This window comes from Kazachstania africana, chromosome 3, assembly GCF_000304475.1.
Source record: "Kazachstania africana CBS 2517 chromosome 3, complete genome".
In the NCBI taxonomy this organism is placed as follows: Eukaryota; Fungi; Ascomycota; class Saccharomycetes; order Saccharomycetales; family Saccharomycetaceae; genus Kazachstania; species Kazachstania africana.
Window position 1 is genome coordinate 1,234,413 of NC_018942.1, and position 14,469 is coordinate 1,248,881.

Here is a 14,469-nt window from a genome sequence, read left to right on the forward strand (position 1 = left end):
TTAGACAGCCATTTCTCTCGCTCGAGAAGTCGCGCCTATAATGATGACAGCATGCTCGAGAAAGGCCGCAAGACCCAGAGGCCACAGTCAGAGACCTGGCAACCTGCTTTCCCCAAATCCAGGCAGTTTTCCATCTAGCTACACTAAATCTTGGCGTCGCTTCTTCTTTTATCAAAAAGAGGCTTGCAGGTGTGACTTCCACTTTACAAACGCAGTCAGGCTATTTTTTTGGTCTCCCAATTTGCTGCCGCGTTGTTTCACTTTGCCGGTTGCCTCCCGTTCCGGCACTCCTCTTATCTCGTAGAGGCAGCCTCTTTGAAGCAACGGGAGTGACATTCGAGCAACATGCAGTCAGTATGTCGACGCAATTCAGGAAGCCCACAGGCCTGTTGCATTCTTACTCCACAGGAAGCCTTGATGGACGATACTATTGGAAGCAGCACACGCCCACTCCGACATTCACGGCCCACATAGGTTGGACCCAGACATCGCTAGTTCGCTGTTGTTGGCCCCATTACCACCGCTCTCGTCTGGAAAATGTCAATATGCCTCGATATATAATCCATGCAAATTGATTATGTTGAGATTTCGATATAAAAGAGCACGTGCTTTTACGGACGTTTTGAATGACAAGATTGGTATGGCCCTGTGGTGTAACCCATGATTACTCTTCATCAATGACATTGTGCCGTGGCAGTGATGATGACGATGTGTGAATAACTGTATTTAATGGCATCAATTGTTCAAGGTAGTGGTGGCTGGAAAAACAGCTACCACAGTTTTGGTGGAAACGTAGATGTTGTTTCGCAAAAAGTACTTAAGCTGGCATTAATAGATCTTGTGCTCTGTGCATGTTGCCCTTGGCCTTGTTCACATAATCATACTTGTAAAACTTTACACAAATGCCCGCTCCTCACGGTGGTGTCCTACAGGACTTGATAGAAAGAGATGCTTCGAAATATTCCGCTTTATTAGCTGAATCTCAAACTGCTGCCATTACTAAATGGAACTTAACTGCAAGACAAATATGTGATATAGAATTGATTCTGAATGGCGGTTTTTCGCCATTAACCGGTTTCTTAAATGAAAAAGATTATATTTCTGTCGTCAATAATTCAAGATTATCAGATAACACATTGTGGACTATTCCTATTACTTTAGATGTCGATTCAACATTTGCTAATTCAATTAAACCAAATCAAAGAATCTCTTTACTACAAGATAATGAAATTCCTATTGCTATCTTAACTGTGCAAGATATTTACAAACCTGACAAGGCTCTCGAAGCCAAAAACGTTTTCAGAGGCGACCCAGAACATCCTGCTATTCAATATTTAAATAACGTTGCAGGCGAATACTACATCGGTGGTTCTTTAGAAGCTGTCCAGCTACCTCGTCATTATGACTACCCCGGTTTGAGAAAGACTCCTGCTCAATTGAGATCTGAATTCAAGTCAAGAGACTGGAATAAAGTCGTTGCTTTCCAAACTCGTAATCCAATGCACAGGGCTCATAGAGAATTAACTGTTAGAGCTGCAAGAGAAACCAACTCCAAAATCTTGATTCACCCGGTAGTCGGCTTAACAAAGCCAGGCGATATCGATCATCATACTCGTGTCCGCGTCTACCAAGAAATTATCAAACGTTATCCAAGTGGTATCGCATTCTTGTCTCTGTTACCATTGGCTATGAGAATGGCCGGTGACAAAGAAGCAGTATGGCATGCAATTATCAGGAAAAACTACGGTGCCAGCCATTTCATTGTCGGTAGAGATCATGCTGGTCCAGGCTCAAACTCTAAGGGTGTTGACTTCTATGGCCCTTATGATGCGCAAGAATTGGTTGAATCGTACAAAAATGAGTTAGAAATTCAGGTCGTACCTTTCAGAATGGTCACATACTTACCCGATGAGGATAGATACGCTCCAATTGATGAAATTGACACTTCAAAGACAAGAACGCTAAACATATCCGGCACTGAACTAAGACGTCGTTTAAGAGTTAGTGGTGAAATCCCAGAATGGTTCTCGTATCCTGAAGTTGTTAAAATCTTGCGAGAATCAAATCCACCGAGAAACAAACAAGGTTTTGCCATAGTCTTCGAAGAGTCTTTGAAAGCTTCCCATAATCAATTATCTATTGCATTATTATCTACTTTCCTTCAATTTGGTGGCGGTAGATTTTACAAGATTTTTGAACATGATAATGAGGAAAAGGCTTTGTCAGCCATTTCCGATTTCATTCAATCAGGTGCTGGTTTAATAATACCAGATCAATGGAACAACGATAAAGTAATTGTTCCAAAACAAAATGTCTACGTCTTAGGTAGTACTGCTGACTCTGACATCAAACTAGAGTCTAATGATGAAGCCATCAATGACATTCTTCAAAAAGTTATTCTATTCTTTGAAGATAATGGATTCTATGCATTTTGATAAATTTAATTTATGTGATTGAAATTTATTCTTTTCATAATTACAGTAAAATTATATAAGTACATGATGTGTATATTATAGAACATTTGAAACAATATACTATTTGCAAGAATTAAGTATAAAATATCTTTCTAAAAAATTTCAACTTGTTTGATATATTCAATAAATCTTGAGGCCTTTTTTTCAGAATCTAAAAACCTATTCGAGACAGCTACTCTTAAATTTAATAGATAGTCGTTGGTCTTTTCGTTGTTGCGTCTACTTTCAACACTTGCTCTCCTCTTTCTTGAAGATAGGATATCAAAAATATCGTCCTCTTCCCCCATCATGTTATTGCTATTTGTATTTAATGGAATAATGTCATAGCTGTACTTAAATCTTGGTGCCCTTAAATTTGGAGTAGTTAGCTCATCAAATATAGCATCAAAATAATTAGATTGTTCATTTTCTAAAGATGCCCTGTGAGTATAATGATACGCTTCATCTATAAAGGAACGCAACGATTTGCTCAATTTAAGCTCATTAACTTCACTAGGAACAGTTAGTATAATTTCTTCATTTAATATTAGAGGAGCTTTCTTGATGGCAGCTTCTTTTTTAGTCTCTTCAACCTTCTCTTTGCTGATTTCTTGAGTTTCCATTGCCTGCCGTGGTTTTACCTTGATATTAGATAAGTCTAATGATTCAGAGTTACGAATATATTCGGTAATACCCAGTAAGTTTTCGTTGTCAATACGTCCAAGGTAAGCCAAGACATCACCTTTCAATAGTCTACCATTTAATCCCGTAGCTTCGATATTGTTAAACGCATCTTCTTTTGATAAATTATTCTCAGCTAAAAGCAATGAAACAGAAGGTAATAGAGTCTGATTTGGGTTTGCGGTGTGCAATTTAACAGCACTTCGTTTTGCACCTTTGGTAGGTGTTGCTTGTGGAGAAGATTTAGCTTGAAGTTCATCCTTTTTTCCTGATGAAGCATGAGCCTTCTCCCTCTTGTCTTGTGCTATTTCAGGAATCTCAAGGGTGGATAAATCATCATTTGGTTCTGCAATAAATGCAATGGTTTCACCAACTGAGATATCTTTGGACCCATCCTTGCGCAGAATCTTCGCTAACTTACCATCATCTTGAGCCTCGACATCAATTTGAGCTTTATCTGTTTCTACTTCTAAAAGAACATCCCCAGCAGAGAAGGTATTACCTACTTCGACTTTCCATGAGACTATACCGCCCTTTTCCATTGTAGGGGACATGGCAGGCATCAAAAATGGTTGAATATCCCACACTTTAGCACTATTATGAAGACATCTTGCGGAGTTCCTCTTAAGAACTAGCCGTGCGGCTGTTCTCACTAGATTTATCCCCAACATAATTCTCACTGGATTAACAAGATTAATTCAGACTAATCCGGGAATATATAATCAACTTCAGAGTACTTGAGTTTTTACGAAGTGCTGCTGTTGAGCCCCTTCGCTTTTGACATTTGCCTTTAAGTTCTTTTTTTTTTTTAATGGCTCGAGAAATCAAGATATTCCTATGGATTATATAAAGTCAATAGAAATGGTTATATATATATAAATCTAGTCCAAAATGGCTTCAATATTGCTCAAAGCGATAAGTTTGGAACTGTAGGCCTTGTAACATTCTTCATTAGAGTCACAGATGTATTCAACATCTTCCCAATGGAAGTTTTTTGACAAAAATTCGTCAAAGGGTAATGCGGTCTGTTTTGTCGTGTACATGAAAGACCATAGAGCTTTGTAGCAGCCACCAAGTGCACAAGAGTTTGAAGTTTTCAGTCTGTAATTGCCGTCTGTAGCTCCAATTATTTGAGCAAACTTTTTGACGATTGCGTCATTCTTTGATGCACCACCAACGAAAAATGCTCTTTTGGGTCTATTGTTCAAGTAAGCACTCAGTGGCAGCTGGTCATAGTCAAATTTGAGTTGTCTTTCAGATACTTCCTGGTCAATTTTACCAGAGCTGTTCAACAGTGGAGTAATTCGGGCGCGGCAGCTTAATGCTTGGGACTCAATAATGTTCTTAGCGTCGTGGAGTACACTACGGAACGAATCCAGGTTTTGCTTGAGCTCACCTGTCTCTCTATCGAATTTCACTCGTTTATAAGTTGGTTTTACGCTAGGTACAATTTCTCCTAGTGGGAAATATATGCCAAGTTCATCGTCATTTTTAATCGAATCGTCGAATAATGCCTTATCAAATAAAGTCCAATCATCCTTAGTTTCCACATTATTCAAAACATTTATTTGATGGCAAACTTCGGATCTAGCCAAAGCACCATTGCAATAGCATATCATTCCCATGTAATGGTTTGCAAGAGTTGGATGGATAAATAAGTGATAATTTGGCGAAGGGTGATATTGATCGGTGGTCACCAAAACGGTTGTGCTAGTGCCCATAGAAATCAAAACGTCATTTTTTTGTAGTGGTAATGAGCATATTGTTGCTAGGTTGTCTCCCGTAAGTGGAAAGATTGCACATTTACTATCCAAGTCAAATTTTTGGACGAAATAAGAGGATATTTCACCAACATGCTGTGGAGTCTGACAACTAATCGGTGCTCCTTTTAACTTATCTAACAAACTCGAATTGCTTTTCTCATTGATGAAGTCTACTAAAGGCTGACAGTACTTTTTTTCGTTAATATCATACAGATTCATCCCACAAGCATCTGCTTCATCCAAAGAGACTAATTTACCGCATAGCAAGGAAGTCAAAAAGTTGGAGACTAGCGTGATGTGTTCAGTAGATTCGTATAGCTCTTTTTCTTGTTCAGCAATTTTTAAAATTTGCGGTCCAGTAAATCTGAAGTGTGCCCTTGAACCTGATATTCTTGCCATTTCTTGCGAGCCACAGACCTTATTTTCCATTTCTTCACATTGTTTAGCGGTACTGTGATCTTGCCAATTTGGAGCATTTGCCCTCGTAAAAGCATGGGGACATAATTGTTCCACGAGCATTCCTTTGTTTGGATGTAGACTATTTAACAAGGCGTTGGCTTCCTTCGACCAATAAACAGACCCGTGCTGTTGGCAGGATCCTGAAATTGCAGAGACTTTGTTTAAAGGGAATGCTGCGGAAGCAAACTTTTTAAAAACTAAATCCACTGCTTCAATCCACATTGCAACTGGACATTCAACTACATCAGCATGGATGTAAACGCCATTGTTCGTGTTATATTGGGGAAGTTCGGTATCAAAATCAACATTCTGGGAAGTTACTATTTTCAGATCTTGATCTATGGCTAAGCATTTCAGTTGCTGGGTCGACAAATCAAACCCTAAAAAGTACGACTCTTCTTTGGTCATTTCTCGTTCACCTTTTGTACTTTTATTCGAGACGGTTGTAACTTTTATTTTAAGGAACCAAATTACGCTCTATAAATAACTGTGGGGTTTATAACACGAAATGGGACAGGAACGATATAAAAAGAAGAACTTTTGGACTAGAAAATCAGATACCATCTATCAGGCGCTTTCTATGTTAGTATCCTCGAGCATCTTCGGTTATCTTGATCCTTATGACTTTACTATATCTTGTATCCTATTTCTGGAACAAAAGAAACTGCAAGATATGCTGATTTATTTATATAATGACTAAGCATATGGATGGTAATGGGTCATCTGAGAGCCTTTGAATTTTAACTTATTACTATAAGGTGTCTATCAAATGCAGCGAGTTTTTAATATCTTGTTTATCAAAAGAGCATTTTCGCTTCATTTCTTTTAAGGAATAACATAATTACCATGAAAAGGTTAAAAGGATATTAAACAAAATATTGACGAATCTTAACTATATTTATACATAAAAAATGCTCTATAATTTTTTCTTACCTATTGACGAGAATAATTGCTTTGACTTTATTGTGTGAGAGAGAACCTTCTTTTTTAAATGATTTACATTTTGATTCACAGTATTCACGGTGTTAATTACAGTATTCTTCCGCGTTATATCTTCAGCGTTAGCATATGCTTCTCTAACATGTCTATTATTTTTGTATTCTTCCATCAAGTAATCCTTATCCTCTTTAGAAGATGATTTTAATGAGTAACTAATCCATGTTTGAATACCGGAGTCAAATTCATTAAGTTCCCCGTAATAATCCTTCAACTGTTGCAATTTAGAGTCGTTCGATATCTTACTGTTAATCAACTTATTTAAATTCAATTCAGGTACAGTATTATCATGGTCGATCACTTTTGCTATTTGTTGTGAATTTGGTTCCGATATGCCAAGAATATCTGTATGATTGCTCCGAATCGATCTCTTGTCATTTTCAGACGTTATCGTCTTGTTAGAATCTATTTTCATCAATTGGTTATCATTTATTTCTTGCGTATCGCCATTATTCGGCAGAGGTGGTAAGTTATGATGGTTCGTTATTAATCCTGGAACGTTATAGATTGTACTATTATCGTATATTGTTTTAGTATCTCGTATTGTTTCCAATTCGTCTGTATCTATACCATCGGATGGGAATGCGTTCCAGGCACTCTCAATTTCAGAATACGTAGAGACAACTCTAGATTTCATACTCGATGGAGTTAGATCAATTAATTTACCGTCTTCATCATAAACGAAGCCTGGAGGGGCCTTGTTCGCACTTCCCTGGACGAAGCCCGACCTTAATCCATCTGTATCAGGTTTCCATTGGTTTAATTGCACTGAACCGGTCGAATTTATTGTTTCATTGTCATTACTTAGAGAACCTTTATCATCACTTTCAACCGTTGTAACAGATTTAGAGTCAGAATCATCATCTGATCCCTTCGAAGTCAAAATATCTTTATCAGAATCATTTATTGAGGCTTCTTGATCTTCAAGAGATTCCCTTCCTTTGCCACCACCGGCGCTTGAGATCGTGTCGTTATCATCATTGCTACTACTAGCTCTATCGTCACTTTTGTTACTACTTTCATCATCACTATATCTAGCATTAATGCCATAATCTTCATCTTCGTCACTTGAGTCAATGATAGATTCTCTTAGTTCTTTATTTGTAAACCGGAAATTATCTTCTTGGTCGTTATTTTCTTGATAATTGATTGATTTTGTATAGGATAAGTTATCGTCCAGATCATTGCTCATATTAGTAATAGAATCCTCATCAGAAATTCCCTCCTGCTTGTAATCGTCATTGACAGTCTGTGGAATTGATAATATATCATCAACATCACCCTGATCAGTGTAGTTTTCCAAATCTTTCTCTTTGACAGCAGCTATTTGTAATTCAACATCTGGCTGCGAGTCTGCTATTGAATTTGAATCAGGTATGTCATGCACATCTTCCTCTTTAGCCATGGATATTTGTAATTCGACACCTTGCTGCGAGTCTGCTACTGAGTTTGCATCATCTATGTCATGTAGATCCTCTTCATCGACTTTTTCAGTAGGTTCGAGACTAGGTTCTCTTGGGGTCACGTACTGAGCAGTTGTACTTTCAGATTCTACACTATCCTTGTCTGCAACCCGAGGATTCGCATGATCTTCTTGTTCATGTACATCAGAATCCACAAAATTATTATAGTAACCAGTCCTTGATACTGTAAATTCTTCTTCGATATAATCCGACAGATCTGAATTTCTATCTTCATTTTCATCTAAGAAAGCACCCTGAGCCTCCTTCGGGGTCATTTCCATAGATATTTGTGCCATCAAATCATCCAAATCATCATTCACACTTCTATTCTTCTTATCACTTGAGTAATTTAATTTTGGTAACTTCGGTAGTTCTGATTCGATGCCTTCTTCTTCCTTAACGGATTCATCTGAGGAATCCCAGTCCCCACCATCATAGCTTGCATGTGAGGCACTCGCCCATCTGTAAGACTTGCGTCTTCCAACATTCTCACTACTCATTTCTCACCTCACTTTCGCGATATCTATATGATGTTTACCATTATTATAGGTACTTCTCATCACATACATTTTTTAACTCTCTATAAAAAAGCGATTTTGGCAAAGAGGCTGATCCGGGTATCGTGCCTAAATATAATGACAGCACTAAAATAATACATACGTATATATATCTAATGAATGATATTATGCTCTTTTCTTGCGGAAATATTCACCCAATTTGATAGTTATTGGTAATAGAACACTATTCAGAACGATCCATGCAATGAGGACGCCGTAATTTCTGCCCATGTTACGTTTGGAAACGTCAAGGAAAATGACTTTGAACAGAGCCACAGCATTGTATAACGGCATCATATACCCATACCGGTAGAAATTACTCGTGAGTACCATTGGATAAAATGAGGGAGAAATATTCAAAATGATCCACGACATGAGCCACAGGGATAAAAATTCTGGGTATCCAGCAACCAAGATGTTGAGGACATTTTCGTTTGCTCCCCCCACGGCAGTCATGACCAACCACATTGTCATCCAGTAAACAATAAATCCTGCTTTACCGAACGCCAAAGTGAAATCGATCTGAAATATGGCTGATATTGTACAAAAATATAATGATAGGAAGAGGTAAGTTGTCCATGACATGACTAACCTATACAGAATGGTATGTTTGAGTCCCAAGTATCTGGCAATCTCCGCGTGCAAGGCTCCAAAGAGACTCAGTTGAAAGACAGTCAATATCAGAGAAAAAATCAAACCAACTTGCAAAGGAGCTAATAAGTTTCTATCATAAAATGGCCTATAATCAATATAATTAGCAGCAAAGTTCCCCACTGTTGCCCAGTTCATGGATGAATGTACTTGCAATCGTCCATCGCCATTGATAGTCAAATTTTGAATTAAGGAGGGTAGGTATTGATCGGTGTAAAATGTTTGGAAAGTGGTGAACAAATCTGTCATAACGATCAACATTTGAGATTTCAGACTAGACCCATCTCTTGCAGATTCGTAAATTATATCGTAAAACTTCTGTGATTGAAATTGCAACGAAGAATTTGATGAACTTAGAGAGGCTATTATCCTTTCTGTAACGTTTGGTTTTGCATGAAGGGCGAACCAGTAATCTTCATCGTAAATTAACTTCAGTAACCTTGGTGAAATTTCCTGTGTAGATGTTAAATTGTATCTTTGCATGAACTGTGAGGTATTGTACATATGCCATGTGCCCTTAGCACTGTTTTCAATTATACCAGGGAGATTCGCATTCAATGATGTGTAGCTGTGTATGTCATTTTGTGACATGGTGATATTATCATCTTCAATGACTGCTACTATATTTATCTTGTGATAAAATTTCGACGTCTTATATGTAGCACCCCAGTATATTGAACAAACAGAGATACAGACACATGCTAGTATCAAACTGACGATTAAGAATCGCAACAAAATTTTCTTGAGATGGTCGTTCCTAAACTTCTTTGAAAACAAGCCTCTATCAATGGCGTCTCCATCCTCTTTATAGTCAACTTCATCCTCATCATCTTCGTCATCATCAATATCCCGTGCTTGGACTTCGAAAGCATGCGATGCACTAGAATACACCCTGCCCATGGCGTTCGTTACTGACAAATCCTCTTCATCCATGTTGCCTAGGTGTTTTCCAAATTGACTTATACCACAGCTCAACTACACTAAATATATATATATATATAAATAAATGAGTATCAGCTGTCAAACACAAAGTGGAAGAAAAGCTCTTCTCAGAGAGAATCAAGTGGCTTGCAGAAGGCGGCTGTGAAAAATCGGCACTATCACAAGGCCTTGTTCCTCATCAATTACGTAATCGCCGGCCATATCATTGGCAGCACATCGTAATGTTCAACAGATGCATACTTTGATACGCTGGAAACAGTGGATGACAACCACTCTTTAGCTATACAAGAGACTTACCGTCATTGCCTCTCGCCAGAGAAGATGCTGGTGGTGCTTTCAAGATGCAGATTGTCGTTTAACCCCATTGGACAACCCTAACGAACTGCTTAGGGCTAGGAAGCATAATCACGTGATTGTACACACGTGATCACCTGAAAATTAACAGCATCTGTTTAAACCTCGCTGTGGCTTCCAATATGGAAAGTAGAAAATTTTTGGTGAAATCTCGAAGAGTTGAACAAAGTTCATAAGGTGCCAGTGAGGTCTACATAAGTCAGAATGCCCTCTATGACAGTCCAAACGGTCTCCGATGCTTTAATTGCTCGTTTACTGGGCGCTAGCGAGTTTGATTCCGGTAATAGCGTCGTCGATTTGGCTTTAAATCTGCATTTTCGCATATATTTCCATCTGTTCAATGGTACTTTGCAGACTGAAACAATAAAGATCCTGTTAACCCATTGTGATTCTCTCCAGACAACATTGAATTCCTCAATTGCATTCGTCAACACCCCAGACTGTTTCAATTTACTCCAGAAAACGCTTTACAATATGCTGGCTGTATTATATTTCCACTATGGTTACGATCACATAGCTACGGTCCAAAAAAACTTGACTAAGTCTAAGAAGATCATAATCGACAATTACTCCTTTTTCATCGACTTTCTCAATTTAGAAAATCTGTACTACACGAAGGTTAGCTCAAAGAGCCCCATAACTTCAGATGATTTACTCTCCATACTCGACTACATCCCAATCAAGTCTTACGGGTTGACTCATTACTATCTAGAATTGATAGCCTGTGCAAATGGAACCCAATTAAAACAGAATGGCTCACCTCTCATTTGTTATGTCTCAATCTTAGGTAACAATAAGAACTTGCAAAATTATAATGACGAATTTGTGTCAATAGGTAAGGAGATCTTGCAAAATTCTCATTTCCCCAAATCTACCGAATCCACTGACTTTAAATTAGAACAGTTTAATTTTTTCTTACAATACTATTTACCCAAAATCAAACAATATGAAAATATTTTACCAAAATGGCAAGATTTCATTATACAATCCATGAGTAAGAGTTTCCAAAATATCACAGTGGCTAAGACTGCCATGATCTTTTTCAATTTAATTGACAACAAAGTTGAATCCATACTAAATTTCAATAACTTTATCAGATATAACGGTAAATTAAATCAATTGAATAATGAAAGTGATAATGGGAAGCAACAACTTGATCTCTATGATATCGTCGCCTTAGTGGATTCTTACCGTTTCATTCTAAATTCTACCACGTCCGCTGATTCCATAGGTAATATTTTTGATTTCGATGACATAGTCAAAGAACTGCGTAATAAGCTATTCTTTCTTTATGAACATTTCAAAATTTCATTAAATGATAAAAATTCAATAAAATTAACTTTTACAAAAATCAGATTACCAAAATCAGTGTCAAAAATTTTATCTGATTCATGGGAAACTTTATATCAAATCAATAGTAATGATCTAAAACAATTGATTTCTAATGATTTAATATTTTATCTTTCAAACGCATTATCATTACATTCAAACGATTCTTTACTTTTTTATTATGCTTACACTTTGGCTCAGCAAAGGAATATTGACCATTGCATCAAATTTTTAGAGACTAAAGTCCTTATCAAAAATCCCAACCATTTCAAAGCTTGGCATCTTCTTGCCCTCTGCCATTCAATCAAAGAAAATAAGGAATCTTCTTATAAAATTATAATATCAATCATAGACACCATAGAAAATCACAGTAACGCAATTAATAAGCTCTCATATGAAACAAAATGGAATTTGATAAATTTTAAAATTACTCAGATATATCTTATAAAGGATATATTTGGAAATTTCGAGGCATTAGATCAATTGCCAGATTTATTCACAACGTTTAATAGTTTATTCGGCGAAACTATCAAGAAAACAGAAACAAACATTACTCATTCATTTAGCCAGTCTAAGGAATATCTTTTACAGATGATATGGTTATTGGCTGCTGAATTATACATGAGTTCTTCAGATTTGCCCAACGCAAAACAGGCCATCGAGGAATCCATGAAACTGAATATGGAGAATAAAAGCTTCAGGAATCTCAATTGCGATATTATTAAAGCAAAATATTCAACTTTGATAGGTGATGCTAACGAGGCACAAGCTGGCTTTGAATCCGTTTTATATCATGATATTTTGAATTTGGATGCCTTAGTCGGATTATCGAAATTGGTGTTCCCAGATGATGATACCACTGCCAATCACCTCAAACTAACGACTATCGAAGATGTCAAAAAGCTGCAGATCAAATTGACATTTGTTGACAAAACTGACAAGGCTGCCGCCCATGCAAGGATGAAACTACTATTGGAAAACTCTACACTGGATTCCATCGATTGTTATTTTTCACCCGAAATATGGTGGTACCTTTCATTAATATACGAAATTTCATCAAATAAAGATTTCTATGAAGAAGCTCTCTTAAATTGTGTGAAAAATTACGAAACTAACCCAATTAGGTCCTTTAAATTTTCAAATTTCTAAAAATTTCATGTATATATCTATATATATTTCTGAATCGTACAGCATTTTTAGTAGAAAATTTATTCAATCTTCCTAATATTATATTGACTGTAATGCAATTTGTTTATTTAAAAACTAATTCTTTAATGCTGCTTCCCTTCTCTCAACCACTTTCCTGACAAACCTTAGTATGAAAGGATTTAAAATAGCGTTAATAACTACGTATGCCACCAAAATACCATAGTTTCTTCCCAATTTATACCTAGAAAGGTCCATGAAAATGACTCTGTATATGTCTATAGCATTATGCATTGGCATTGCATAACCATAACGATAAAAAGTGTCATCAAGTGCCATAGAAAAAATCGTTGGCGCTATATTCAACATAGTAAAGCCTAAAATCCACATACCTGTAAAATATCTTCTATATGAAAAGATAATACTAATCACATTTTCATGAATACCAGCAACAGCGAACATATATAGCCACGTCGTCATCCAGTATATAATGAACCCGGCTTTACCAAAGGCCCTTGTGAAATCAACTTGGAATATGGCACTTACTGTACAAATGAACAATGACACAAGAAAGCAGGTCAAACAGTTTAGGAACCACCTAAAGAAGATGGCATTATTTGGTTTCAAAATTTGTGCCATTCTGGCGTGAACAGATCCATATATCATGAATAGGAAAACGGTCAGAGTCATTGTATAAATAGGGCCCACTTGTGCAGGTCCATACAAAATACGGTCATAAAAGGGTCTATAATCCAGATAGTCAAATTTCATTTGTGATGCATAAGATAGCTTAGTATAATTTAATGGAGTTTCTATTGTGATATTATTCAAAAATTGAGGCAAATATTGGCTAGAATAATATTGTTGGAAATAAGTCTCCAATTCCGTTATAAGAGGGACGATAAACCCTATAATATTGATAGGATCACGTCCACTCTCATATGTTGACTGAAAACATGAACTCGAATTGAATAAGGATGTACTTTTGTTATTTGTTAATGAGTCAAATAAAGTCCTGGTGACGTTTGGTTGTACATTTAGAGATACAAAAAATTTTTCGTCATATATGAGACTTTGTACCTTCTCATTTATTTCTTCAACAGTGGTGACATTATATTTTTCTTGAAAAGTTGAGGTATTGTACACATGCCACTGTCCAGGCACTTCGTTTATACTACTCTGTAGATACGAGGTCATCGGTACCACCGGCAAGCTACTATCTACTATATCATCCTGAATAACAGCCAGAATCCTAACTTTGTGATAGTAGCCTGTTGCATTATAGGTTGTGCCCCAGAATAAAACAAAAATAGTCATAATGAATGTACATAATACTCCATTCGTTAAAAGAAATCTCAGTAAAACTCTCTTTCTATTTTCATATAATCTTGGGGAAAATAAACTGGTTTTGGTTTTCTGTAAACTTTGCAATTCTTCTGTTTGCTCCTGTGTTTTATTTTCATTAGCATCTCCTATCTTATCCTTCTGATTTCTGGTAAAAGGTTTTGGACTGTATTCCTGGTCTGTATTTGCCACACTTACCTCCGAAGAGGCTCCACTATCAAAGGAATTGGCGGAACTAGATTGATCAGACTCCATGAATATCCTAATAACTTAAAGCTGCGTCGAAAACTGGCTGAACCTCTCGAAGTTTCCTATACGTAGCTAGCCTTTT

The 14,469-nt window shown here is 36.9% G+C and overlaps 7 protein-coding genes across 7 annotated transcripts; 2 read left to right on the forward strand and 5 right to left on the reverse strand.

The window, feature by feature from the left end:
• Positions 1 to 902: 902 nt before the first annotated feature.
• On the forward strand, positions 903 to 2,435 carry MET3 (sulfate adenylyltransferase; the record flags this gene model as incomplete). Its single annotated transcript, XM_003956698.1, has 1 exon — positions 903 to 2,435. One exon carries the CDS (start codon positions 903 to 905, stop codon positions 2,433 to 2,435), a length of 1,533 nt encoding a protein of 510 aa, XP_003956747.1.
• Positions 2,436 to 2,566: 131 nt separating this feature from the next.
• On the reverse strand, positions 2,567 to 3,805 carry PDX1 (Pdx1p; the record flags this gene model as incomplete). The annotated part of the gene is made up of 1 exon (XM_003956699.1): positions 2,567 to 3,805. One exon carries the CDS (start codon positions 3,803 to 3,805, stop codon positions 2,567 to 2,569), a length of 1,239 nt encoding a protein of 412 aa, XP_003956748.1.
• A 210-nt stretch (positions 3,806 to 4,015) lies between these two features.
• XKS1 (xylulokinase) lies at positions 4,016 to 5,764 on the reverse strand (the record flags this gene model as incomplete). The annotated part of the gene is made up of 1 exon (XM_003956700.1): positions 4,016 to 5,764. One exon carries the CDS (start codon positions 5,762 to 5,764, stop codon positions 4,016 to 4,018), a length of 1,749 nt encoding a protein of 582 aa, XP_003956749.1.
• A 508-nt stretch (positions 5,765 to 6,272) lies between these two features.
• FYV8 (Fyv8p) lies at positions 6,273 to 8,315 on the reverse strand (the record flags this gene model as incomplete). The annotated part of the gene is made up of 1 exon (XM_003956701.1): positions 6,273 to 8,315. One exon carries the CDS (start codon positions 8,313 to 8,315, stop codon positions 6,273 to 6,275), a length of 2,043 nt encoding a protein of 680 aa, XP_003956750.1.
• Positions 8,316 to 8,498: 183 nt separating this feature from the next.
• KAFR0C06240 (SNG1 family protein) lies at positions 8,499 to 9,956 on the reverse strand (the record flags this gene model as incomplete). Its single annotated transcript, XM_003956702.1, has 1 exon — positions 8,499 to 9,956. One exon carries the CDS (start codon positions 9,954 to 9,956, stop codon positions 8,499 to 8,501), a length of 1,458 nt encoding a protein of 485 aa, XP_003956751.1.
• A 567-nt stretch (positions 9,957 to 10,523) lies between these two features.
• On the forward strand, positions 10,524 to 12,797 carry YPP1 (Ypp1p; the record flags this gene model as incomplete). The annotated part of the gene is made up of 1 exon (XM_003956703.1): positions 10,524 to 12,797. The coding sequence occupies one exon, from the start codon at positions 10,524 to 10,526 to the stop codon at positions 12,795 to 12,797; it is 2,274 nt and encodes a 757-aa protein (XP_003956752.1).
• Positions 12,798 to 12,911: 114 nt separating this feature from the next.
• Positions 12,912 to 14,393, reverse strand: KAFR0C06253 (SNG1 family protein; the record flags this gene model as incomplete). The annotated part of the gene is made up of 1 exon (XM_003956704.1): positions 12,912 to 14,393. The coding sequence occupies one exon, from the start codon at positions 14,391 to 14,393 to the stop codon at positions 12,912 to 12,914; it is 1,482 nt and encodes a 493-aa protein (XP_003956753.1).
• Positions 14,394 to 14,469: the final 76 nt, after the last annotated feature.